Raw genomic sequence first — 26,542 nt, 5'->3', positions numbered from 1 at the left:
GCACCGGGTCCGGCCGGGAGCAGCGCCGCGCGCGGCAGCCGGACCTCCGTGGCTCTGGGCCCGGGCCGGACTGCGGCCATGGCCTCGACACCTGTGGAGAGCTTCGTGACCAAGCAGTTGGAACTGCTGGAGCTCGAGAGAGACGCGGAGGTCGAGGAGCGCAGGTACGGCCGCCGGCCCGGGCCTCTCGGGGTCGGCCCGGCGTCTCCCCCAGTGCCCCCTCCTCTCCCAGCTGAGACCCCACACATGAAGCCTCCGGGGGCTCGGCCTGACAAGCTTAGGGCCGGGATTTGCCCTCCTGACTGTGAAGGGGGCTTGGCCGCCTCCAGGGATGGAAGCCTCTTCACTCTCCGGGGCGCCCGTTCCGTTTTGGGGACCCCCTTGGAAGGGTCTTCTCCCCCTGAAGTGCCCCTCTGAACTTTGCCGCGGGGGCCCAGCCTGTCTCCCCACTTCCATCCCCATCGTGTTCTCCGCCCTCTTCCCTCCTCTTCCCCCCGTCAGTGCTTGCGCCTGTTCCGTGCCGGGCCTCGAATGGGACGCAGTGGTTGATAATGGGCCCCGGGCGACCGGTGTGAGCAGAAGGGGCCGGCGGGGGCGCGAACGGCCCGCTTCCAGCCTGACAGGTGCTGAGCTGTGTGTGCAGGCCGAATGCAGTGGAGGGGGTGAGGGAAGGACCGCCGACTCTGCGAAGCCTTAGCGGCGGATGGCTTCCTGGAGGCGGTGGTGCCTGAGCACAGCTTACAGAAGAATAGGGGTTAAAGAGTTTGTGGGGAGGAGTTTCCTGGAGGAGATGTGGGAAAGCAGCGCACCCCTGCAACCAGGACTGGAGCCCTGAAAACGTCGGGCTTTTACCCCTAAGGCTGAAACTGAGAGCTGACATTTATTGAGGCGTGTAAAAGCACTCCACAGGCATCAGTCGCTGTAAACCCCGCATCAACTCTGGGAAATTGGTTACTACGGTAACCGATTCTCATCTTGGGTCTAAGGAGGCTGGAATGGAGAAGTTAAGTCGCTTGCCCCAGGTAACACAGGGTGAGCCAGGATTTGAGGTCACGCGGGCTGATGTTTGTACTCAACTACTGTGCTGCCTAAGTGGAGAGGATTTGATTTAGAAGTTTTTGATTATGATGATTGAGAGTGGGGACTCCTGTTGTCCTCAGTGGAATCCGGGCTCCATCATTTATGGCTGGGTGACTTTGCAGCCTTAGTCATCTTGTCTGTAAAATGAGATCATCCTTACAGCAAACCAGTGAGGTGGGGATGCAGTGATCTAAAAGTCAAGGGCTCAGCACTGACCGGAGTACAGAGTAAGCACCCGTGGAAAGATGCACAGGGGTCCGATTGAAAAGGACCTGGGGAAGAAGCTTGTATCATAGTTTTATGTGTGTGTGTGTGTGTGTGTGTGTGTGTGAGTGAGTGTGACAAGCTGCACGTGGGATCTTAATTCCCCAACTGGGGGTTGAACTTCTGCCTCCTGAATTGGAAGCACAGTCTTCACTGCTGAATGGCCAGAGGAGTCCCTCTTATTTTATGTTCTTGGGCAGAGGATGGCCCTCGGCAGTGAGGGTGCAGGAGTGGATTCTGGGTACAAATGGGGGTGCCTGGTGGGACAGTGACTCACAGGGCCCAGGAGAGAAGGCAAAGGTGAGTGGGGGCACCGCGAGGAGGGCATGGGCGGCTGTAGGAGGAACAGGTTTGAGAGGAGGCAGGTTTGGAGTTTCCTGTGCATAGACTTGGGAGAAGGCAATGGCATCCCACTCCAGTACTCTTGCCTGGAAAATCCCATGGATGGAGGAGCCTGGTGGGCTGCAGTCCATGGGGTCGCTAAGAGTCAGACACGACTGAACGACTTCACTTTCACTTTTCACTTTCCTGCATTGGAGAAGGAAATGGCAACCCACTCCAGTGTTCTTGCCTGGAGAATCCCATGGATGGGGGAGCCTGGTGGGCTGCCGTCTGTGGGGTCGCACAGAGTCGGACACGACTGAAGTGACACAGCAGCAGCAGCAGCAGCAGTGCATAGACTTCCTCTGTTCCTCCTGCACGTTTGGAAGTAAAAACTGGTAAAATACAAATACTGAAGTCTCAACATTGGGTGTTTCCCAGATCCTGGCAGGAAAATGTCTCTCTGAAGGAACTCCAGAGCCGAGGCGTCTGTTTGCTGAAGCTGCAGGTATCCAGCCAGCGGACCGGGCTGTACGGACGGCTGCTCATTACCCTCGAGCCCAGGAGATGCGTATCTGCAGCTGTGCTTCCTAGTAACAGCTTTACTTCCGGTGTGTACCTTGTTGACAAGGGTGTGTGTTGAATATTGCAGTCTTCAGATGTGGGTTGTAAAGATCTAGTCACATAGGACCAGCTAGGGAATAAAGCATTGCAGTGGAGAACTCTCCAGCAGTTATGAGGCTTTCTGGTGGTTTAGATCGGCACTGTCCAGACCAGCAGACACCAGCTGAACAGCTGAAATATGGCTGGTGATTCCTGCCCATGTAAAATGCACAAGAGATTTTGAAGATTTAGTGCTGTAAAAAAAAGAGAGTGATTTCTATGACTACCAATCGTGTTTGGAAATGAAAATATTTTTCACATATCGGATTAAGTAAGCTACTGTTAAAATTGCCTGTTTCTTTTTGGTTGTTAATGTGGCTTCCCAGGTGACTCCGTGGTAAAGAACCAGCCTGCCAATGCAGGAGGCATGGGTTCGATCCCTAGGTTGGGAAGATTCCCTGGAGAAGAAAATGGCAGCCCACTCTAGTATTCTTTTCTGAGAAATCCCATGAACAGAGGAGCCTGGCAGGCTACAGTCCATGGTGTCACAAATAGTCGGACATGACTGAGTACACACACACAACAACACACAAACGTAGCCGTGAGAAGATGTAAGGTTACCTGTGACTCTCGCTTCTTGTTTTTTTTTTTTCCCATAATATCACAGTATATGTATTTCTTTGTTTAAATTTTATTTTTAATTGGAGGGTAATCACTTTCTAATGTTGTGTTGCTTCTGCCATGCATCAGCATGGATCAGCCGTAGGTAGACATACGTCCCCTCCCTCCTGAACCTCCCGCCGCCTCCCTCCCCGTAGCCCTGGACCAGACGGCTCGTTGTCCATAGCTGTGTAGTCCCAGACCTTCCTTGTACTAAGGATACTTTGGCTAAACTTGTGGCAGCTGTGTTGGAAAGAAGGGGCAGTTTGAAGAAGCTTCTTAACCTCACACCTGGGACTCTCGTTTTCAGTCAGACCTGGAAACGGAGACGGCAGCACTGCCAAGCACTGCACTTTTCTGGAAAAGTCTCTCAGCCCTGATTTGGTGATGACAGGGTTTGTTGGTTTCATATTTTGACTTTCTGGCCTCTTGCCCCCCGCTTGTTGGAATCCTGGCTGCATTTGGAGACAGATGGGAGGAGGGGAAGCTGATGGTCGGAGTCAGATCTTACACAGTGTGTTGCTGAGGGGCCAGGAGTCAAGTCATCTGTCCTCTAAAGACAGTTGAGCTTTCGGCCTTACCATCAGGATTAAGTGGGCAGGACCGAATGTCCCTGCTGGGCGTTTGTAAACTCTGCAAACCAAAGGGAAAATGTATTATGTTCAGTTAAGAAGTGCTGTGGAGGGCAGGACCTTCGAGGTTGATGAGTAACTGATACACAGAAAGTTGGAGGAGGGTGGTCCTTTAGGTGGAAAAGCACAGGTCTGAAATCTGATGTGTTGCTACAGCTCCCGATCAGACATAGGTCAGGTTGGATGTTAGGTTTCCATCTTCTGCGGAGCAGTTTTAAGGCTCTGTAGCTTAGAGATGTGAACTCTGCAATGTGGGGCCCACCAGGGCGGCTGGTGGGGAAGGCGCAGTGGGGTTGGAGCCCCAGCACTCAGCCCACGGAGACTCCCCCACCCCATGCACAGAACCAGACCTTGCACCCAGGCAGGGGACTGCTGCCACCTCCTCTGTCTTTAGAAGTCGGGAGGGAGACAGGACAGATTCAAGGTACAGATGAAACCCGTTTCCTAGAAGGAAAATAGGTCTGGACTGAAATCACGCCTGGTGCCTGGTTGATGTGTGGTGTGGACTCTGACTCAGGATAAAGGGGGTGTGAGTACGTGGGGGCTCTGGCTGAATCTCCACATGGACTCTGGTTTGGGCAGAACTGTTGGTGTTCACGGGACAGAGTGCTGAGCCTGGCGGGCTTGGGCAGGAAGGGGCGCATGGGCTGCAGTCACTGGAAGGTGGCCCTGGGCTCAGAGGGGTCTCCTGGGCCCAGCTCCTCTCTGTGTCTTGGCTTCGCCCTCTTCTGGGTTGGCTCCTTCTCAGGCCCCATGGGGTAGCATCTGCAGCCTGTCCGTCTTCTCTGGTTTCTGGTCTAGCGGGGAAGGGTGAGGGCCTCCTTCCAGCTTGCCCGGGCAAAAGTCTCAGGCTCCGATTGGCCCCAGGCTTATCCCCGAGGGGCATGTGAAGCCCTGATTCCCTTGAGTATGGGTTGAGTGCCCCGTGCCCCTCAGACTCGCCTGGTGGAGGCTGAGTCACCAGAGCTGTCATAGGGGCGGGAGGCCCAGCTGAGTGGACAGCACCCCCTTCCCTCCTTCAGCAGTGTTCCCTTTCCACCTGGAGTGCTCTCCCCCAGGTGAGCTCCTGTGGCCACTCTGCTCGGGGCCTGCCCTGCTTACCTGTCTCCCCGCAGAGCGGCCCGTCCCACATGCCCTGCAGTGACCCCGTGCTCACTCTGCCCGTCTTCTCACTGAAGCCCTTGGCGCCGACCCCGCCAGGTGGTTCTGTTTGCTTCCCTCCTCCCAAAGTGAGGGCAGGGACTGTGATTTATTCCTGATACAGACCAGCGCCCAGAACAGTGCCAGGCGCAGAGGAAGACTTTAAATATCTTACTGACTCTCATGTTTGTGTTAAACAGTTCATTTCGTGCAAGTGAATTTAATTATGTAATGTGAGTTAGAAGTATTTTTTTTTTGCTGCCACCAACTTCATTTCTAATGAAAGTAACAGTTACAGTAGTTGAAATGTGCTGGCGTTTGTTGAATGAAGTAATTCTTGTTTAACTTTGTTCAGCGTTTACGTAACTGGTCTTTGCTCCTGCAGGTGACATCGTGGGTCTGTATGACGAAAGCGGTCAGCTGGCCACTGGGATCCTGACCCGCATCACCCAGAAAGCGGTCACCGTGGCCTTTGATGAGTCCCACGATTCCCAGCTGAGTTTGGACCAAGAGCATTCCTACAGATTGTTGAAGCTTGCCAACGACGTGACTTACAAGCGACTGAAAAAGTAAGCGTACGTAACTGGAAATCACACGTACTGCTGCTGCTGCTAAGTCGCTTCAGTCGTGTCTGACTGTGCAACCCCATAGACGGCAGCCCACCAGGCTCCCCCGCCCCTGGGACTCTCCAGGCAGGAATACTGGAGTGGGTTGCCATTGCCTTCTCCGGAAATCACACGTAACATTTTCCCTAAACATATCTCATTCCTGCTGGAGAAGACGGCAAGCACCTGGGGTCTGGGGTTGGTTGCATGCCCCTTGAGGGAGATGGCGGGCTTCCCTGGTGGCTCAGACGGTAAAGAATCTGCCTGCAGTGTAGGAGGCCTGGGTTCGATCCCTGAGTTGGGAAGATCCCCTGGAGGAGGAAATGGCAACTCACTCCAGTATTTTTGCCTGGAGAATGAATCTCCATGGACAGAGAAGCCTGGTGGGCTCCAGTCCATGTGGTCATAATGAGCTGGACATGACTGAGCAGCTGAGCACACAGCACTGCGGGAGATGGTGGGCAGTGGCGGCGGTGTTGCAGGGGCCCCAGGCGCCGTGTTAGTCCTGTTTGTCTCTAAGCTCCTCATTTTCCCCGTCCCTTGGCAGAGCTCTGATTTCCCTAAAGAAGCATCATGCTGGCCCTGCGTCCTCACTCATAGAGGTCCTCTTCGGCGCATCGGACCCCAGTCCTCCCAGCGAGACACGTAAGAGCTCTTGATTTTCCTTTCCTGATTGAAGTCACTATGGGTACTGTTGTGACCGGTGTGACCGTGACCAGTGCGATCTTGGGCGATTTTAACAAGAGTTTGCAAATGCACGGGGAGAAGTCTAATTTAGTGTCTTTTTATAAATTTCTTTGTGTCACTTTCTTGAACAAGTCAGTTGCCTGCACACAGTGTCAAAGAAGTGGCTCATTCTGTTGTTTTTTTAAATAATGCTGTTTCTAATGTATCTGAGTATTTCATTTTGAAGGGGGAGGATATTTCTTCTGTGTCAGCGACCTGAAGAGAACAGAGGATGGCTGATCATATTGGGTTGGCCCAAAGATTCGTTTGGGTTTTTCCATAAGGTGTTACTCATTGACTATGCTAAAGCCTTTGGCTATGTGGATCACAACAAGCTGTGTAATAAAAATTCCCACTCTTAAAGAGATGGGAATACCAGACTACCTTACCTGCCCCCTGAGAAACCTGTATGCAGGACAAGAAGCCATAGTTAGAACTGGACATAGAGCAATGGACTGGTTCAAATTTGGAAAAGGAGTACATCAAGGCTGTATATTGTCACCTTGCTTATTTGACTTATATGCACAGTACATGATGCGAAATGCTGGACTAGGTGAATCACAAGCTAAAATCAAGACTGCTGGGAGAAATACCAAGAACCTCAGATATGCAGATGATACCACTTTAACGGCAAAAAAGTAAAGAGGAACTATAGTGCTTCTTGGTGAAGGTGAAAGAGGAGAGTGAAAAAGCTGGTTTAAAATCGAGCATTCAAAAAATGAAGATCATGTCATCCAGTCCCATCACTTCATGGCAAATAGATGGGGAAACAATGGAAACGGTGACAGACTTTTTTTGGCGGGGGCTCCAAAATCACTGCAGATGGTGACTGCAGCCACAAAATTTTAAAAGACTCTTGCTCCTTGGACGAAAAGCTATGTCACACCTAGACAGTGTTTTATAAAGCAGAGACATCACGCTGCCAACAAGGGTCCATCTAGTCAAACCTGTGGTTTTCCAGTAGTCACATGTGGATGTGAGAGCTGGACCACAAAGAAGACTGAGTGTCAAAGAGCTGATGCTTTCAAGCTGTGGTGTGGAGGAGACCCCTGAGAGCCCCTGGACTGCAAGGAGGTCAACCAGTCAGTCCTAAAGGAAGTCAGCCGTGAATATTCACTGGAAGCGCTGATGCTGAGGCTGAAGCTCCAGTACTTTGGCCACCTGATGCAAAGGTCCGACTCATTGGAAAAGACCGTGATGCTTGAAAAAATTGAGGGCAAAATGAGAACGGGGCAACAGAGGATAGGATGGTTGGATGGCATCATCGACTCAATGGACATGAGTTTGAGGAAACTCAGGAGATCGTGGAGCACAGAGGGGCCTGGTGTGCTGCAGTCCATGGTGTTGTAAGGAGTCGGACACAACTTAGCAAGCGAACAACAGCGACAGCAACATATGGTGTTACGGAAAACGTAACATCCACAGTCTCTACCGAGGCGTCCACTACAGAGATGCCACACTGACGCCATGGGCGCAGGGTGCTACCCCGACAGACTGGACTGAAACACCCTTGCATCGGAGCCTCTGAGCCAGAGCGCCTGCATGTGCCTGCTCCCCTGGATGCCGGCTACGACCTGGGCACCTCTGTTCCCTGAGACGGCAGCGATGGTGCTAGTTTCCACTACACCTGTAGGGTGTGAACAAACCTTTTGGCCAACCCAGTGCTTTATGCCTGATAGCAGTTTTTTATGGTTTGAAGAATCTCAGTCCTCTATACATCTGATTATTTTTTCTGTGTCTTTCAAATTGAGGACAGCTTATATCTGATTGTAAGTGTGACATGTGTTAGTCACAGAACATTTGGAAATAAAGTAGCGTATAAACAAGAGGGGGGAAATCACCAAAACACGTGTCACGTAGAGTAGCCTCACTGACGGGCGTGTGTATTCAGATAGCTGTTTTTCCACATCCATGTAGATTGGGTGTTTCTTTCACTTACACACACACACACACACACACCCCCTACACCCACTGTTCTCACGCTGGTCTGTGCACTCTTTCATCCCCTTCAGTGTCTGGGAAAACCTCATTTTGAGAGGGGTTTGTTACCTCGTCAAGCAGCTGCCCTTCACTGAACAGTTCTCCAGATGTTGGACTTGCGGTTTATGCAACATCTCTTCAGGGGTTCTAATGCAAGGGCCACCCCACGCCCTCCTCCTGTCACACTTGGGCTGATACCCTGGCGGTGTTGTCTGTAAGCTCAGGGCTGCTTCCTATGAGGTTGGTCAAAAAAGTTGTTCAGGTTTTTCTGTAACATCTTATGAACTTTTTGGCCAGCCTAATACTTTCTCAAATTCTGAAAGCACATTTAAATGAGATTTTGTTTCTGGGCTTCCCTGGTGGCTCAGTGGTGAAGAATCTGCCTGCCAGTGCAGGAGATCTGGGTTCGATCCCTGGGTTGGGAAGGTCCCCTGGAGAAGGGAATGGCAACCCACTCCAGTATTGTTGCCTGGAGAATTCCATGGACAGAAGAGCATGGAGGGCTACAGTCCATGGGGTCGTAAAAGAGTGGGACACGACTTAGCAAGCAAACAACAAGAGCCATACATACACAATTAGAGCCTGTCAGTTTTCTCAAAGAAGATTTTATTTCTGCCGGCCAGGTAGTGAGAGGCTGCTCTGAGCTGGGAAGGCAGTGAGCACTGTCCTTGCTGTGTTTACAGCTGCACGCCTGCCCTGGTTGTACCCGGCGTCCAGGGGAGCAGGGGCGCGGTGTGGCGGGCCAGGACGCACGCAGGAGCTCTGGCTGCCAGGTTCCCATGCTGCCTGCAAGTGTTTCAGGCTTGCCCATCAGCCCCCTGTGCCCGCGTGGTCAGCCAGCACCGTCATCTCCGCATTGGGCGGTGTGGGCTGGAGGCTGTGGACTCGGGGCTGGACACAGCGGCACTGGCTCTGAGCACAGAGCTTACGAAGCAGATTGTCGGTCTCGCTTATGGAAGATTCAGATTAGAAATACCATCCTGGATCTGCTAGTGATTCTTTTTCATTGTTTGCTTTTGTTTTATGGGCGCGTAAAAAGGAGCACTAGGGTGGGAACAGATATGTTCTAAGAGACATTTACTTCCCAGGAATCTGTTTTTCTGGAGCGTGAGTTGGCCGCCTTTGTCAGTAAAGGGACAGGTGGTGAACACTGCAGGCTGTGCGCGCCGGAGCAGCGGCGGGCGGCCGGGGACGGTCCCCCAGGAGCCTGCACACAGGCCTGTGGATTCCTGTCCAGGGGAAGACTTCTGAAAACCACGCAGGTTGACTTTGTGTTGCCTGCTGACCCAGGGGAGGGCCAGCTCTCTCCCTGTCACATGACATCCTGTATTTCCATCAGGGTGGGGTTGAGGGAACGGCACTGGGTCACGGGGGGCCGGAGCCTCACTGTCGCTTGTCCCGCAGCCCCGCTGACCTTCTGCAACCCCGCCCTGGACGCCTCCCAGCAGGAAGCGGTCCTGTTCGCGCTGTCCCAGAAGGAACTCGCCATTATCCATGGGCCCCCGGGCACTGGGAAGACCACCACCGTGGTGGAGATCATCCTTCAAGCTGTGAAACGGGGCTCAAAGGTGGGCGTGGGCACCGCGTCCCCACAGACACCTGTCACTAGGGTCTGCCGCGCTCGCAGGCCCCTGAAGGGCCCCAGCCAGGTTCCAGGACTCGGGTAGGAACGTTCCCAGGCGTTTACTGACTGACCACTAGGCTGCGCCCCTGTTGGTGTCTGACAGCGCTGGGGGTGTGGGCTTGTCCTCTGGGCTGTGGGTCTGGACTGGGGAGGCCTGGGGCACTGTCCGCTGGGCCACAGTCCAGGAGCCACCCGCTCAGCACCCGTGCTGTGTGCTCAGGCCCCTGCTGGGCATGCAGGTGACCCGGCCGGTCTGTGCCCTTCAGGAGAAGGCCCTGCGGCCAGTCACGGGAGACAGACCTTTTTTGGTTAATTCAAGAGTCCCGTTAGTTGTGCAGATGGCCGGTTCCCGGTTCCTGAGATGTGGGATGCGATGGTGTGTGTTACCATGCACTTAGGTTGTTAACGGTTGAGAGAGGCTCTTTTACCCTCAACACGAGTTATCATGGATTCTGAGCACGTGAAGCGCTTGCTACCTTGCTGGGTCATAAATATTGGATAAGGATAAGAACTGGAGCAGTAACAGTCAAGATCTGTAGGTCGATGTTCCCTGGATCCTTCTTATGAACCAGGCACCCGTCTAAGCCTTTGCAGCATTTGCTCCTTCAGTCCTCAGAGAGACGGGTGTCCTGGCCCTGACTGACCATCCCAGGACACTTTGAGGCCTTTCCTTCTGGTTGCCGGTCAGCCTCTCTGGTCTTCGGTAGCCCCGTAGGTTCTTTCGACCTCAGGTCTAGAACCCAGATGTCGTGTCCGTGTGTGGTGGCGTGTCCGTCAGGTCATCTGCACCAGTCCTCACAGCCGGATGTTTGCCCCGTAACGTCACCAGCTGTACACGTTCTACCCTTCTCTCTTTAACCTTAGGACTTCCCACTTGTTGTAATGTAAACTTAGGTGATTTCATTTAGAAAGAAACCCCCAAGCCGAGCTCGAGCTGTGCCCCCCAGGTTCTGTGCTGTGCACCCTCTAACGTCGCTGTGGACAACTTGGTGGAGCGGCTGGCCCAGTGGAAGCAGAGGATTCTCCGCCTCGGCCACCCAGCCCGCCTCCTGGACTCCATCCAGCAGCACTCGCTGGACGCAGTCTTAGCGCGCAGCGACAGCGCCCGGATCGTGGCCGACATCAGGAGGGACATCGACCAGGCCTGGGTGAGTAGCTCTCGGCTGTGTCTGCTCCTCGTGTGGCTCTCTGATCTGCGGTCTTTGCCAGGAGTGAGTAGCATCCTCCTGGGTTTCTCTGGCCTTCGCTGAGTCACAGACCAGCCTGAAACATTGGGCCTGCCCGTATCTGCTGCAGGCCTGTGCTCAGCACCAAATGGGGACTCACTGTCTTCAGGGTGGTTTCATGAAGAGGCGAGCAGTTGTTGTGCAGGAAACATTGCTCTTAAGGGCTCCTTGTGTCTGGCATGTTGGCTGGATAATAATGGCAAGGAAAAAAAAAAAAGCAAGCCCAAAGTAAAACTCAGAAAATATGCATCCTCCCTAATTTTTCAGTCCATTAATATAAAACACACTGTAGGGGCTTCCCGGCTGGTGTGGTGGTTAGGAACCCACCTGCCAGAGCAGGGGTCCGGGAAGGCCCCATGTGCTGCGGAGCGACAAGCCCGTGTGCACCGCAGCTGTTGGCCCTGTGCGCTTGAGCCCAGAGCTGAGCTCTTGAGCTCCCCATCCCCGCTGGTGCAATGGTTAGGAACTCACCTGCCAGAGCAGGGATCCGGGAAGACCCCACGTGCTGCGGAGCGACAAGCCCGTGTGCACCGCAGCTGTTGACCCTGTGTGCTCGAGCCCGGAGCTGAGCTCTTGAGCTCCCCAGCAGGAGAAGCCACCACGATGAAAAGCCCACGCACAGCAACGAAGACCCAGCTTAGCCAGAAAGAAAAAGCAAAAAAGTGGAATGTAATCCTTGTGAGAAAGAACTTGGTAGCTGATAGGTCAGTGGGTCGCACGTCCGCCCTGTGTTTGCTCACCGCCAGCCCACCGCCTTGTGTCCAGGCCTCACAGGGCTGGCGTGGAGACTCGGCCTTCTCCGAGGCCCACAGGGTAGTGGGGACTCCGGGGGCAGACAGGGCACTCGCAGGGTCACTCAGGGTTAAAGACGCTGGAGGACAGCACTGATGTGATCCATGCCACCACGCATGTGGATGGCTTCATTTTCTTGTTCCTGATTATTTTAATTTTTTGGCTGAGCTGCAGGTCATGTGGGATCTTAGTTCCCCAACCAGGGATCAAACCCGTGCCCCCTGCACTGGGAGCGAGCACAGTCTTACCCACTGGACAGCCGCGGAAGGCCCTCTTGGTCCTTTTTAAATCTGTGCTTTTAGGTTCTCTTCTCTGTAAGGTAGGCGTCCCTCTTGTCACTCCTCCCGAAATCCTTTCCAAGTAGAAACCACGAATAAGGAAGGGGTTATGTGTCTTTTGAGTGTGGAAGTAAGTCAAGGTCTAGGTGAACATTTAGGGGCTGAAGCAAATATTTTCCTCTCCTGACGAGTGTGGAAAACTGAGAGGAGCTCCGCCTCCCTCTGTGTAGACCACCGAAACCCAGTCCTGCAGCAGCGGGCGCCATTTCTTCCCCGGGAGCACTGCTGATGACTGCGGGGCGGGGCTGGCTCCCCTGGGCTGAGTTTACTGTTCTTTGGGGCCCCACGCTCTCCCCCCGGCCTCTCCCCCCGGCCTCTCCCTGCACAGCTGACAGTGGCTTTGAAGGCCCTGAGGCCAGTCAGGACGTCACCTACGTGGATCTGTTGCTCTTTGAAGAAAGACTTTAAAAAAACATATAATGTATTTCTTTGGCTGTGCTGGGTCTTCGTTGAGGCACAGGATCTTTAGTTGTGGCGCGTGGACCCTAGCTCCCTCACCAGGGATCGAACCCAGGCCTGCTGTGCTGGGCACACAGAGCCCTAGCCCCTGGAGCACTAGGCAAGGCCCGAGACTTTGGACTTTTTATCACCTTTGAAGGACCTTAGGGAAGTGCACCAATTGATGATAAATAAAAGTGCTTTGTGAATTAAAAGGAGCTAAAAAAAGCAAAGTTGAGTCAGAATTACTATCTTTCCTTTTCTTTGTAGGCGAAAAACAGAAAGACCCAGGATAAGAGAGAGAAGAGTAATTTTCGAGATGAAATCAAGCTGCTGAGGAAGGAGCTGAAGGACAGGGAGGAGGCAGCCATGCTGGAGAGCCTGGCGGCGGCCAATGTGGTCCTCGCCACAAACACGGGTGAGGGGCCCTGCGTCCACTGCCCCGCCCGCCTCGGCGCCCCGCGGAGGTGGGGAGTGTGCCCGCTTCCTCCGCTTTCTGAGAGCGTTTCATAGAGGTGTCTAAAATCTGGTAGAATGCACCAGTGGAGCCCCCTGGGTCTGGAGTTTTTTTCTCAGGAGGTTTTTAATTGCAAATTCAGTTTCCTTAATTGTCGTAGAATATTCAGGGTGTCTCTTCTCAAAAGAGCTTGTGTCTTTCAAGGAGTTTGTCTGTTTAATCTAAGTCTTTCAATTCCCAGGCATAAAATTGTTCATAATAACCCCTTATCATTTAAAAAAATATCTGTAGCATTTGTGACAATGTTACCTCTTTCACTTCTGAGATTGGTAACTTGCATCCTATTTTTTTTCCTCTGATCTTCTGGCAAGAGGGATATTAATTTTAGCGATCTCACAGCACCAGCTTTTGGTGTCGGCAGCTCTCTCTGTTGTTTTCCTGTTTTCTGTTGCACTGATCTCCGTACTGGTTCATGTGATTTCTCTCTGTCTGCTCGCCTGGGTTTAATTTGCTCTTCAGTCTCTCTTTTCTTCACGTGGAAGGGGAGGGCTTTGGTTTGTATTGATTTGAGACCATCATCTCTGTGCTGTAGGCATTTAGTGTTATGAGTGTTTCCCCGTGCACTATTTCCATGGCATCCCGTAACTTCTAACGTGCGTGTTTGCATTTTCATTCATTGTGAAATACCGTCTCATTTCCCTTTTCTTTTTTGACCCACGGTTATTTAGAATTGTGTCATTCTCTTTCCATATATTTGGGGATTTTCCAGATGTCTTCCTGTGGTTGATTTCTCATTTAATTCCATGTGGGCAGACGATATACTGTGTACAACTTGGATCATTTCATCGAGATTTGTTTCATGGTCCAGAACATGGTCTTTGTGAGTGTTCAGTACACATTTGAAAGGAAAGCGTTCCCTGGTTTTGTTGAAGTTTCCTGTCAGCATCCTTACTGACTTCCTGTCTTCTCATCCTGTCACTTGCCGAGAGAGGGGTGTTGAAATCAGCTGTAATCGTACGTCTGTTTCCTCTTGGAGTTCTGTCAGTGTTCACCCCGTGTCCTCCGTAGCTCTCTTATTAGGGGTTTGAATGTTATGTTCTCTTTATTAATTAACCAATTTATCATTCTGAAACGACCTTCGTTATCCCTAGTATGTTCTCTTTTTTGAAACATTATTATTTAGTCGTTCAGTTGCGTCCGACTCTTTGCGACCCCATGGACTGTAGCCCGCCAGGCTTCTCTGTCCATGGGATTCTCCAGGCAAGTATACTGGAGCGGGTTGCCATGCCCTCCTCCAGGGGATCTTCCCAACCTAGGGATTGAACTCTTGTCTCTTGTCTCTTTTGCGCTGCAGTGGATCCTTTACCCCTGAGCCCCCTGGGAAGCCTTCTGACGTCTGCTTTGGTATAAAAACAGCCAGTCCAGCTGGAGACCATGTTCAGCGGCTTTAGGCCTTTCTGACGTGGCCACTTGATTCTTAAAAGCCAGTGAGTAAGAGAGTGTTCTGGCAAGCTGGGTTACAGTCTTTGGTAACATCACCATGACATGAACCCCCCATCACCTTGGCCGTATTCTGTTGGCTGGAAGCAAGGCCCGAGTCTGACCCAGACTTCTGGGAAGGGGCTACGCGGGGTGTGACTGCTAGGAGGCCAGGATTGGGATTGGGTGGGCGGCCCTGAGGGTCTGTCTGCTGCAGCCTCTCAGGAGCAGAGCCCAGCTTCTGATTTACTCTGTAATCCTTGCTTTGTCCGGTTGTCTTTCAGATCAGACAGGACGAAAACAGCATTGCACTAACACCGTCACGCTGTCTATTATACTTCCCCGCGTCGTTGCCTTTACTGCTACCTTTTGCTTCTTCTGTAAATTTGCGTTCCTCTCTAGCATCCTTCATGTCACCCTGAAGGACTCTCTTTAGTGTTTCTCGAAGGACAGGTCTCAGCTTTCTTTACCTGGGCGTACTTTTTCTCTCCTCTGTTTTCGAGGGACCGTCCTGTTGGAGACAGAGTTCTCGGCTGACCGAGGTGTACGAACGTGCCGCCCCTACGCTCTGCCTCCGCGGTTTCTCATGAGACGGCGGCAGCGTCAGTGTCTGAGGATCCGCTGTACGTGATGGAGCCCCGATTTCTCTGTCTTCCGGCAGCTTGACTGACGAGTCTGCCTGTGGCTCCCTCTGGGTAACCACTCGGAGTTTGTTGAGTCCTCTAGGTCTGTGTGCTGTTTTTTCATCAGATTCGCGAAGCTTCCAAATTCCATTATTTTTCCAGTACTCTTTTGGCCCCTTTCTCTCTCCTTTCCTTCTCGGGCTCCTGGGATGTGCTCGCTGGTGCCCTTGATGGTGTCCTGTGGGTCTCCGAGGTGCTGGGCATTGCCCTTCGTTATTTTTTTGTTCTGTTTCTCTGACTGAATAATTCCACTGGCTTGAGTTCAAGTTTGTTGGTTGCTCTGCCTGTTCAAATCTGCTGTTTAGCTCTTCCGGTGAATTTCAGTTATCATAGTTTTCAACTGCAGAGTGTGGTTTTTTTTAATGGCTTAAATCATTTATTTTTTTCTTTTTATTTTATAGCAGAGTATAACTGATTTATAATGTTATGAGTTTGGGGCTTTATTTTAAAGATAATTTCTGTCCCTTTATTGATAGTCTTGGTGGGACATCATTCTCAGACAGCCCTTTATCTCGTTAGACGGGGCTTCCTTCTTCTCTTTGTACACATTTAAAGTAGCTGATGTTAAAGTGTGTGTTTGGCAAGTCCGCCATCTGGGCCTCCTCACGAATGGTTCTGTTGATAGCTTTTCATCTGTGAGTGGCCGTACTTCGTTTCCTTGTCTGTCTTGTAACTTTTTGTTGGAGACTGACCGTTGTAAATGGTACTGTGTGGGATGCTGGAGGTCAGGTCATCTTCCCTTCCCCGGTTTGTTTCTTCTCCTTGTGGTCATTGTCTGTCCAGTGATTTTCCTGAGCGGCTCCTTGTCCTGGGCGCCCCTGCAGCCCTGCTCCCTTAGCTCATGGGCAGGTGATGGTTGGACGGAGGCCCTCCAAGTCCTGGGACCGCTGAACCGCTCTGTGTCCAGGAAGGAGGAACTGGGTGTGATGGTTTTGTGTCCTTGGGCACATGGTGATTTTCGCCCAGCAGTTAATTGTTCCGTGTGTCCAGGAAAGTACCTAAAAAGAGAATTAACTAAGTTCCAAATTCAGAAAATGACACAGAAGTAGTATTTACAATCAAGGCAGCCTTCTTTGGGGTCCCAGCCCCAGAAGGGAGATTGACTTTGGTGAGCGAAGTGTTGGGGTGGCCCATGGCTGGGGCTCACCACTTCACACCTAGACACAGGGGCTGGAGCCCCAAGCCCTGGAACACCCTGCTGCCCCTCATCCCAAGAGGCAAACGCACCGTGCAAGCCTTAACGCGCAGCCAGACTGTGAGCCGGTGGCTTGTTGGGTCTCTTCCGGGGTGACCGCCGCTGTCAGCGCCTCTGTGAAGGCTCACGGCTCCGGTTTCCACCAGGCGCCTCTGCGGATGGCCCGCTAAAGCTGCTGCCCGACAGCCACTTTGACATGGTGGTCATCGACGAGTGTGCCCAGGCCCTGGAAGCCAGCTGCTGGATCCCCCTGCTGAAGGCCCGGAAGTGCATCCTGGCCGGAGACCACAAGCAGCTGCCTCCCACCATCGTCTCCCACAAGTGAGACCCCTCTGCCCCTCACCCGCCACCCCCTTGTGTGTCCCTCCAAGTCCAGCTCAGAAGCCCAGGCTCACCCAGAGGCCCTGGACCAGTGGGGAAGCCTGGCCCATGGACTGAGTTAAGATTGTGGGGGGCAGGTGGCTCCCTCAGCATCTGAGCCCCACTTAGGGGAGGGAAACCCCGGGGTCATTTTGATTGAAGGTGTAGTTTCAGTTACCCCCACACAGAGGAAGTAGGCTCTCACGATGTGTGACTCACAGACCCCAGAGGTGGCGGGGGTGGTGAGCGGGGGTGGGCGGCTGGCTGGCCCGGGTCAGCAGCGGGCAGGGCTGGAGGGCAGGTGGCAGACCTGTCACCTACAAGTATAAGGTAGTGGGGCGGAGGTCACTAGCCTTTCCCCGGCTTTGGTCTCTATGGGGATCGTGGAAGGGGCCCCGGGTGAAGCAGAGCAGGAGCTGATGGTGGGAACTCTGAGCTCAGGGCCTTCTCTGGACGCGCGGACGCTGGTGTGAGCCGGCGGTCACGCTGTGACACCCCCGGGGCTGCGGCTCCAAGAACACAGCTGTTGCTCACCGCCAGGTGTGCCGTCCACCGCGCGTGCCCATGCTGCTCCTTCAGACCACAGCTTGGTCAGACCTGAGCCCCGTGAGGGTGGGCCTCCTGCAGTGTGCTCAGGCCCCGCCTGTTGCGTGGATGTCCCCTAATGCGGCAGGTGGAGGTGTGAGACTTGGGTGTGCGAGCAAGGCTGTCGGTGGAGCCGGCAAGAGGGGAGCGGGGACCCCAACGCTGAGAGGTGTGCAGGTCAGGGTCCCACAGGGAAAGGGCGTCCAGCCGCCAGGGGCTTCAGAGTGAGGATCTAGAGGGGACTTCGGGCTGGATAAAGCGGGGACGGGAGTGTGCTTTGGAGGACTGTCCTGTGGGAGCCAGATGTCCGGGTAGGGGTGGGCATGGATGCTGTCCAGGAGGAGGGCTCGGGGGCCTGGGCTCAGTGGCTGGTTCCTGAGGAGGCCTGAGGGGCCTGCGGAGCAGCCCTCTGTGTGGACCGTGTGCCCTTGGGGAGGCGCACGGAACTGTGTCTGGGGGGAAGTCGGGTGATTTGGGGGACGTGTGGGCTGGGTCGTGCTGTGTGTTTCTGGGTTTGCAGCTGGGACTGGGGTCCCTTCACCCTTCACGCCCACGGCTCTGCTGTTGGTAGACGCCTGTACTGAACAGTGGTAACCCAGGGAGGTTAGGAGGGAGTGCGGGGCTGAAGTAGGGCCGGGCACCATCCCTCGGTGGGCCGAGGGCGGCTCTGTGCCGGGCGGCCTGGCTGGGTCCCAGCTCCGTGGCTCACTGGTGGACGTGGGCACTTCCGGGGGGCCGTTCCCTTAGTTCTGGGAGGGAAGTGGGCTGAGGTTTGAGGGCTGCCTCCCGCCCGGTCCCTGGTTCAGGCTGCCCTCGGGACTCGGGCCCCTTTGAGGGCTGCCTCCCGCCTGGCCCCTGGTTCAGGCTGCCTCGGGACTCGGGCCCCCTCGCTGCTGTCCCCGGGCAGGGCCGCGCTGGCGGGGCTGTCGCTCAGCCTGATGGAGCGCCTGGCGGAGCGGCACGGAGCCGGGGCGCTGCGGATGCTGACGGTGCAGTACCGCATGCACCAGGCCATCGCGCGCTGGGCCTCGGAGGCCCTGTACCACGGGCAGCTCACCGCCCACCCTTCCGTGGCCGGGCACCTCCTGAGGTGAGTGACTCCGCTGTACCCCGCCCTCTGTCCCCTGAGCCGCATTCTGTAAAGATGTGGGTATGGAGGTCGCCTCTGAGACTGGATTTCTGGCCAGAGCACTGGGTCAGGCTCCTCCAGGATGAGGTCCTCCGATCACAATGACTGTGCTCCCCTCCCCCTGCTGTCTGCTGTGGGGTCAGGGCTGGGGAGGGGCGGGAAGGGCAGCAGGGCCCTGCCTGTCGCTGGGGCCTCCCGTGTTCAGTGTCGGCCTGTGTGCAGGGACCTCCCGGGCGTGGCGGCCACCGAGGAGACGGGCGTGCCCCTGCTGCTGGTGGACACGGCTGGCTGTGGGCTGCTGGAGCTGGAGGAGGACGACGAGCAGTCCAAAGGAAACCCCGGTGAGCAGGCTGGCCCGGGCCCCTCTCAGCGGTCTGCATCAGAGAGGAGCCGCGTGAGGGCAGGGCTGGGGGGTCCTGAGCCAGGCGCCCTGGGCGGTGGGGCACTGTGGGTGTGCTTGACAGGCGGGCAGCCCCAGGTCAAGGCAGAGGGGGCCGAGGCAGCGAGGGGCCCCCCTCGGGGCAGCCAGCTGGATGGGGCGCACACCTGCTCCTCACTGAGAAAGGAGGCCCGTCCGCGGGGGCCCTGGGCCTTGTGTGTGGGGTCCCGCGTCCCCTCCCAGGAGGCCACCGCAGGCCGAGCGTGAGGGCCGCCTGTCGTCACAGCTGGAAAAGCGCTTAGGAAACCAGAGCTGGTGACGGGCGTCCGTGGAGCGCCCCTTGTGCTGAAGGGCCGCCTGTCTCCCCCCAGGTGAAGTGCGCCTCGTCAGCCTGCACGTCCAGGCGCTGGTGGACGCGGGCGTCCGGGCCGCCGACATCGCCGTCATCACGCCGTACAACCTGCAGGTGTGTGTCAGGGTGACTCCCCACCGGAGGGGCCGGCGGAGAGGGTGGTTGACGGGCTCTGGTGGCCGAGAGCTGCAGGGTGCAACTGACCTCGTCACGACTGCATCCAGGGCTCAGATGGCCTCAGCAAGAGCTCCGTCTGTCTGCCCCTGGCGGTGCCTTCCCCACCCCGTCCCGGGCTCTCACTGGCTCCCTGTGTCAGCTAACTGCTGGGCCTGCCCGCGGGGCCAGGCAGCCTCAGGCTGGCCTCCGTCCACGTGCTCCTGGGGTGGCCTGTCTCACGGTGTCCCCACGGGAGCCTTGGCTTAGAGTCTCCAGTCCGGCTCAGGTTGGCCCACACCTGAGCTGGTGGCTGTGGCCAGTTGCCAGGTTCTTGCCCCCTCCTGAGTCAGCTCTCTGGCTCGTGGAACACCGCAGGGCTGGGTGTCTCCGGAGGCTTCCCGGGGAAGGTCGGGGGCGCCGCCTGGTGAAGGGTGCGGTGGGCAGCAGACGCCCTAGACATCGCCTCCCTTCTCTTCGGCTTTTTTCCCATCTCCCCTCTCAGGGCCTGTGTGCTCATAAGGCAAAGCCTGTCTCATTTGGTAGGAAGAACTATGCTTCCCAGATCGTGAGGTCTGTGCATGAGATGCTGTCCCGGTTCAGAGGTGCACGCCTGGGGGTGTCTGAGCCCAAGCCGTGGTGGCGTGAGCGTCCGTGCTGGGGTGTGGGTCACCCCTGCCACGTTTGTGTGCTGCTTTGTCGTTCATGCACACACCCGTGGGAAGCGAGGTGCTCAGAAGCCGTCACCCCGAGGCTGCTGCGGGGCCCCTGGGCTGAGCGGCTGTGCGGGGTCAGGCCTCCGCTGGGTTAAAGGGCAGCGTGTGGGGCCGCCCCGACATGAGCTGTGGTGCGAAGCCTTGCTTGGTGTTGCAGGTGGACCTGCTCAGACAGAGCCTCGCACACAGGCTCCCGGAGCTTGAGATAAGGTCCGTCGATGGCTTCCAGGGCCGGGAGAAGGAGGCTGTGATCCTGTCCTTCGTCAGATCCAACAGGAAAGGTGCGGGGCTGGGGCTTCCACGTAGTCCAGTGGTTAGGACCCGGCGTTTCTGCTGTCCAGGGTCTGGGTTTTATCCCTGGTCGGGGAACTAGGATCTCACGAGCCTCTCGAAGTGGTTGTGGAGGTGGCCCCCGAGAGCCCAGAGCTCACCTCCTGGCCCCACGGCCAGTATAGCCTCAGGGCCTGGTTTCTGCAGCCAGGGCTGATGGATATTCCATCGAGTAAGAAGCTTTTTCCCAGAAACAGTTGTTAGTGAATGGGCTCTGTCAGGTCGAAAACAGACAAGGAGGGGTAAAGTGAAGCCAGGAGGAGCGCACCGCAAGGTCCCTCGCGTGTTGGCTGGGGCCCCAGGCTGTGTCCTGGGTCTGGGCTCCAGCAGAGGACTCTGTACTGACTTGGGGACGAGCAGCAGGCGTCACTGCCAGAGCCCCAGGCAGGACTAGAGAACTGTCCTAGACAGCAGCCGGGGGAGCCTGTGGACGGGACCCACGGCTGTGGGGCGGACGGAGCGTGGGCGGTCCTCTGGGGGAGGGCAGCGGACGGGGGAGCCTGCCTTCCTGTCCCTTAGTCTCTGCTGTCCGTGCACCCGGGCTGGTGTTCAGGTGAAGTGGGCTTCCTCGCCGAGGACCGGCGCATCAACGTGGCGGTCACCCGCGCGCGGCGGCACGTGGCCGTGGTCTGTGACTCCCGCACCGTCAGCAACCACGCCTTCCTGAAGACCCTGGTGGGCTACCTCACGGAGCACGGCGAGGTGCGCACGGCCTTTGAGTATCTTGACGACATCGTCCCCGAGAACTACTCCCACGAGGGTGCCCAGGCAGGCGGAAAACCCCGGGGCTCTGCCGCGACAGCCAGGAGGGCCCCCGGGGGGACCGGGCCGGGCCGGAAGAAGCCGAGCGGGGCGCCCTTGGGCTCCTCTGAGCCGCAGCCTCAGCCCAGCCTCAATGGAGGCGGCGGCTGGGAGGGTGCCGGGAGCAGAGACGGCGCAGACAGCTTCAGGGCCGCGATTGTGGAGTTGGTGGAGAGTGAGAAGACGCAGCTGGAGTTCCCTGCCTCCCTGAACCCGCACGACAGGCTGCGGGTCCACCAGATCGCGGAGGAGTTCGGGCTGAGGCACGACAGCACCGGGAAGGGGAGGGAACGCTTCATCACGGTGAGCAAGAGGCCCCCGCCCACCCCCGAGGCGCCGCCCACCCCCGCGGGGCCCGATGGCAGAGCCCCTCTGCGTCCGGAGACCCCCAGCTGCAAGCAGCCGGAGCCCCCTGTCAGGGACTCGAGCGGCCGGGACCAGCCGGACCTGAAGGCGCTGCACCTGGAGAGACTGCAGAGGGCGGGGGCCCAGCAGGAGCAGCGGGCCAGGGAGGGGCCCCGAGCCCCGGGCCCTGCGCCCCGCAAGTTACCAGAAAAGAAGAAGAAGAAAGATGCGAGAGGTAAGTTGGCTCGTGGGAGCACAGGCGTGGCGTCCCCTCCACTGGGAGGGTGAGGCCCACCTGCCACCATGAAGAAGCAAGGCGCCTCCCGCGGGGCCCCTGCCTGGGTCCTGGATCTTGAACCCTAAGCCCCCGGGGACCACACTGGCCTCAGCGGCCTCTGTCCTCAGGGCCTAGTATAGGGTCCGGTCGGGCCACCGGAGCTCCTCCTGCAGGGAGAGGGCCAGAGGAGCAGCCGCGGCTGGCAGGGCCCGGGCGCACAGAGGGTCACGGCGACCTGCACGGCCGCGACACTCCTTCCACGAGCTCTGGGGTCCCCGGCAGGGCCGTGTGCTCCTGCGTCACGCTCTGTGCCACGCTGGCCTCCGCCGGGCACCCGGGGTCAGTTTGCTCCGCCCGCCACCCACCCCGACGCAGTGTCACGCTGAAGCTGAGAGTCCAGGGCACGGCCTGGCTTTTTTGCATGAGCCTTGTCACAGCCACGTCCCTCCAGGCAAGGCTGTGGGGTTGGTCCTCTTCCCCGGGCCCCTGAGCCCTGGGAAGCACAGCCCAGACCCCGCCTCAGGCCTGTCTGCGCTGGCTCCTGTCGTGAGCGGCCCCTGTGTGCGGTCTCTGTGCTGGGGGACAGGAGACGCTGTCCCCCACCCCCCACGGGAGCGGACACCCGACTCCTGCCTCCACCACGCTCAGAACACGTGACTGCACGGGCGTGGCCGCAGGATGGTCCTCCTTTGGGGGTGGGGTGTGGGTGGTGACCATGTGAGAATGGTGCCCTGCGGAGTCGGCGCCCACACCAGGGGAGCTGGAGCCGCCGGGTGCTTCTTCAAGCCGCCAGAATTAAAAACGCCGCTTAGGGATTATAGTCTCCTTCCCCCTTCTGAGCGTTTCCTTACAACTTTAAAGGATCCCACACAACTGTCTGGTTATAGGTGTTATGTTTCCTTACGCTGGGCCGTGAACGAATATGCTGTGTTTCCCTGGATGGCAGGGTTAGTCTGGGGATTTGAATTTACAGTCAGCAACGTAGAGGATATGCTCATATTTAAATGCTCTCTGGATTTGTGCGGGTGAGCTTTGAGGCACGCGCGCCCTGTCTGCCGGCCCCTTCCGGACGCTCCCAGCTGCACCATCCGCTGCGCTGTCCGGTGAGGGCCATGGGCTCGTGAGGGACCTGCTCCGTCAGCGTCTGCTCACGCGCGGCAGCCCTGAGGGCAGGGGTCGGGCCAGGCTGCTCGACGGGCAGACATGGGCCCTGTGGGGAGTTGGCATCCGACTTCCTTGTCCTCGCCTGCTGGGGTGACTGACGCCTGTCTCCCCACAGGACCCGCGGCCATAGAACTGCCCGCTGAGGAGGACTTTGATGCCCTGGTCTTGGCTGCCATCAAGGCGGACAACACCTGCGGCTTCGCCAAGTGCACGGCCAGCGTCGTGACCCTGGGCCAGCTCTGCTTGCACTGCGGCCACCGCTACTGCCTCAGCCACCACCTGCCCGAGGTCCGCGGCCCTGGGGGAGAGTGGCGGGCTTCGTCTCCAGATCCTGGGCTGGTGGGCTCCGGGCAAACCATGGGCCTGTGTGTGTGTGTCGTGCGCATACAGACTGGGCCTGTGCGTGTGTGAGTGACCCCTAAGTGGACCCTGCCCTGCCGGGGAGGCACGGTACCCCGCCCCGCACTGCCGTCTGCTTGGTGGAGGGTCTGTGCTGAGCCCAAGGCAGGGGGCAGGAAGCATTTGGGGCTCTAGCCACCAGCCCTGCCAGGGCATGGACCCTTCCTGCCCCCCGACCCCACACTGGGAGCCCGTGGGTGAGAGTCAGCATGTGGAAAGAGCAGGGAGCCCCTCCGAGGGCGATGCTGGGGCTTCGTGGCCCCCGAGTGCTGTGTGGGTGGAACTGGGGCCTCGTCTGTCCCCACTCCTGGCCCAGCACTGCCTGTTGTGTCCCCCCAGGTCCATGGTTGTGGGGAGAGGGCTCGCGCCCACGCTCGGCAGAGGATCAGCCGGGAAGGGGTCCTCTACCCCGGCAGTGGGACCAAGGACAGGTCCCTGGACCCCGCCAAGCGGGCCCAGCTGCAGAGGAGGCTGGACAAGAAGCTGGACGAACTGACTGGCCAGAGGCGGAGCAAGAGGAAGGAGAAGGGCAAGTGAGGCGGGCGCCCTGCCGCCCCCGTGGCCTCTGGGACCAGCGGGACCTGCAGTGCCTTTCCCTTCCTGGTGGCGGCTCTACGCGGTTGCGTGGCAGCCAGACCCACATCGGCCCCCGGCCGCGGGGTGAAGTGCCTGCCAAGGACCCAGCGATGAGCTTCTCTGACGACTCGGGACAAGGCGGAGAGGCTGGGGGATCCCAGCCCAGGCCGCTTTTCAGGGCTGCTGTTGGGGGTGGGAGCCCTCGTGCGCTCCCCACCCCCACCCCTGAGGGCCTCCTGCAAGCCCGCCGTCCACGGAGCGTTGTGGGCTGCCGCTGCCGGGTCGTGCACTCCCCTGGACTGGGGCCTGGGCCTGTGACCCTGTGAAGGTGACAGACGGCCTCACGGCCCAGGGTGGCAGCTCCCCGCCCTTCAGGTCAGACAGGACAGAGGACGTCTCAGAGCCAGTGCTTCTCCCAGATGTCCCCACTCGCGGCTCGGCCCGCAGCTGGTCTGTGACCTCACTGGGGCCGGTTCCTGTCTCTCTTCCCTGGGGGCCGCAGTGACCCCACCCTGACCCCAACCAACGCGACTCTGGCCGTTCTGGTGCCCTGGAGGTCGGAGGTCATGTCCGGGTGTGGTTTGGGGAGGCTCCCTGCCATGCCACCCATCCGTGTCACTGTCTGCAGTGGTGGTCTCAGGGAAGAGCCGCCTAGAGCCCCGGCCTAGCCAAGCCTGCAGACCCGAAGCCCCCGGAGGGATGCTCCAGGGTCCCTTCTTGAAGAGAACCTCAGATGGATGTTTTATTTTATGCTCAGAGCTTTATTTGTTTCAAAGGAATATAAATTATTTAAACATTAAGTGAAAACATGCACACAGCCACAGTACGTTTCGTGATGCGGTTCTTCTATTTTCACTCTGGCCTGGTTTAGAGGGGTTTGCACCCCTTTCCCAAGGTGGCTGAGAGCCCGCTGAGCACACAGGGCCTCGGGAGGAGGGGGGACACTTGCCCCGGGCACAGCTGACGCAGGAGAAAGCATTCCTGCTCTGCTGGACATTTCTATCAACCAGGAGGGAAGTTTCAGATTGGCACATGTAGGGGTGTAACCTGGACAGGGACACACGGGGCCCAGCTTGGAGGAAAGAGGTTGGTGGGGAGGAGGGCGGTCTCTCTGGAGCTGCGCCTCTGGGAAGAGAGGCCCGGCCAGCTTGGGGGATGCTGCCCTTGGTTCATCTCCTTCCCCATCACTGACTGCCTCACCACCATGGACCACGCCTCCCCGCCGCCCCTCATCCCCACCTGGGGGCCTGGGAGCGGCTGGTGATTAGGTGTCTGTTCTGACTTCCATCACCCTAGGAAGCCCAGTTTTTCTCTTTTTGTGCCGTCGGGCCCTGGAGGCCGCTTACCCAGCACCTCCATGGATCCTGACCTCCCCCCAGACCCACAGGTTTGTCTGCCCTGCTTCTGACAGTGCTGGCCCTGCCCCCGGCCTGGCGGCCCTCTCTGTGCCACCTCCTGTGGGGATGTGCCCCCTGCCCATGCCAGTGCCTCCAAGCACACGGCGCCTCCCCCTCCCCATTCCATAGATATCTACCTGCACATGTTCCCTCCAGCTCCCCTTCTGTGGATGCCCACCTGCACATGGCCCCCCCCTTCCGTGGATGCCCACCTGCACACGGCCCCTCCACCTCCCCTTCCATGGATGCACACGGCCCCTTCCCCTCCCCCTTCTGTGAATGCCTTCCTTACTTGCTCTCATCTGGTGGCTTTAGGACTGAACTGTCCGGGAAGAGGAAGGAGGGTCTCCAGGAGCCACACAGTCTGAGGATGATCCAGGTCAGCACAGAGAGTGCCGTTGAGTGCAGAGCCACCATTTCCGCTGCTCGAGCGCCCTGGCTGCTGGGAAATTTGGACAGGGCGACCCGGTCACGAGGCGTGTGCGTCAGAAGCATCCTTTTGTGGTTGCTGAGGGCCCCGTGGCAGCTCTCTCCTCCCAAAGGGTGCTAATCCCTGCCTCTGTGTTAATAAGCCCTGATCCTCTTGCCACAGGGAGGCTCTGGGTCCTCCGCCGGATCAGAGAACACATCTGAATGGCCACAGCAGGGCCAGGTTTGGCGACGGGTTAGAATTCAAGCAGGATCCACCAGGATCTGCCCCCTGGGTCCACACACAGGCGCTAAAAGATGCTGGCTCTTCCACTGGGGGTGACCTGCAGCCACCCTTCCTGCCACCTTGAGGAAGCCCGTCTGCAGGAGAGAAGGAGGCGAACACAGAAGCAGAGTCAAACCAGGGTGTGGGAGTAACCGGCCCACGATGTCTGAACACCTGTATGCAGCCATACCTGATCCCCAACCCATTCTTCTCAGTGTCTCAGACTAATACATCCCCTTTTCTAGATGAGAAAATCTGCCCTGGGTTTCCATTCCTTGCAGCTAAAAGGATCTGCCCTGATCCAATTGTGCCCACGACTGTGTATCTTACTGGGCCTGTCCAGTCCTGGCACAGAGGTGGTGCCCAGTCAGGGCCCCTCCCCTCATTAGGGAAAGAGCAGGCCCCATATCTTCATCTGTGTGCTCCCTCAGTGGGCCAGCCCACTAGGAAGAGCTCCAAGCAGAGGAGGAAGGCAGCCCTGTGTGGCAGGGGTGGTGGGAGCCCCGAGCTGTGAGCTCTGAGTGTGGATCCAGCTCTGTTTGACGTGGCTTCTGCACGTGGCTCCCCTTTGAGCCCATCTCCTCCTCCGTCACAGGGACCGGGGAATGGGCCACCTTGCCAGCTGTGCTGAGATGTCCACAG

At 57.3% G+C, this 26,542-nt stretch overlaps 1 protein-coding gene across 1 annotated transcript; it reads left to right on the top strand.

Moving 5' to 3' along the window:
* The first annotated feature begins 5 nt into the window (after positions 1-5).
* On the top strand, positions 6-24,622 carry IGHMBP2 (immunoglobulin mu DNA binding protein 2). The gene is made up of 15 exons (XM_014482643.2): positions 6-164; positions 2,107-2,276; positions 5,086-5,269; positions 5,853-5,950; positions 9,416-9,579; positions 10,583-10,783; positions 12,700-12,847; positions 16,390-16,564; positions 18,096-18,278; positions 18,540-18,658; positions 19,068-19,162; positions 20,075-20,198; positions 20,801-21,628; positions 22,950-23,122; positions 23,573-24,622. The coding sequence occupies exons 1-15, from the start codon at positions 79-81 to the stop codon at positions 23,768-23,770; spliced, it is 2,946 nt and encodes a 981-aa protein (XP_014338129.1). The 5' UTR covers positions 6-78; the 3' UTR covers positions 23,771-24,622.
* Positions 24,623-26,542: the final 1,920 nt, after the last annotated feature.

This window comes from Bos mutus, chromosome 22, assembly GCF_027580195.1.
Source record: "Bos mutus isolate GX-2022 chromosome 22, NWIPB_WYAK_1.1, whole genome shotgun sequence".
NCBI classification, from domain to species: Eukaryota; Metazoa; Chordata; class Mammalia; order Artiodactyla; family Bovidae; genus Bos; species Bos mutus.
The sequence above is the reverse complement of the archived record's forward strand: the minus strand, read 5'-3'. Positions and strand labels throughout refer to the sequence as shown.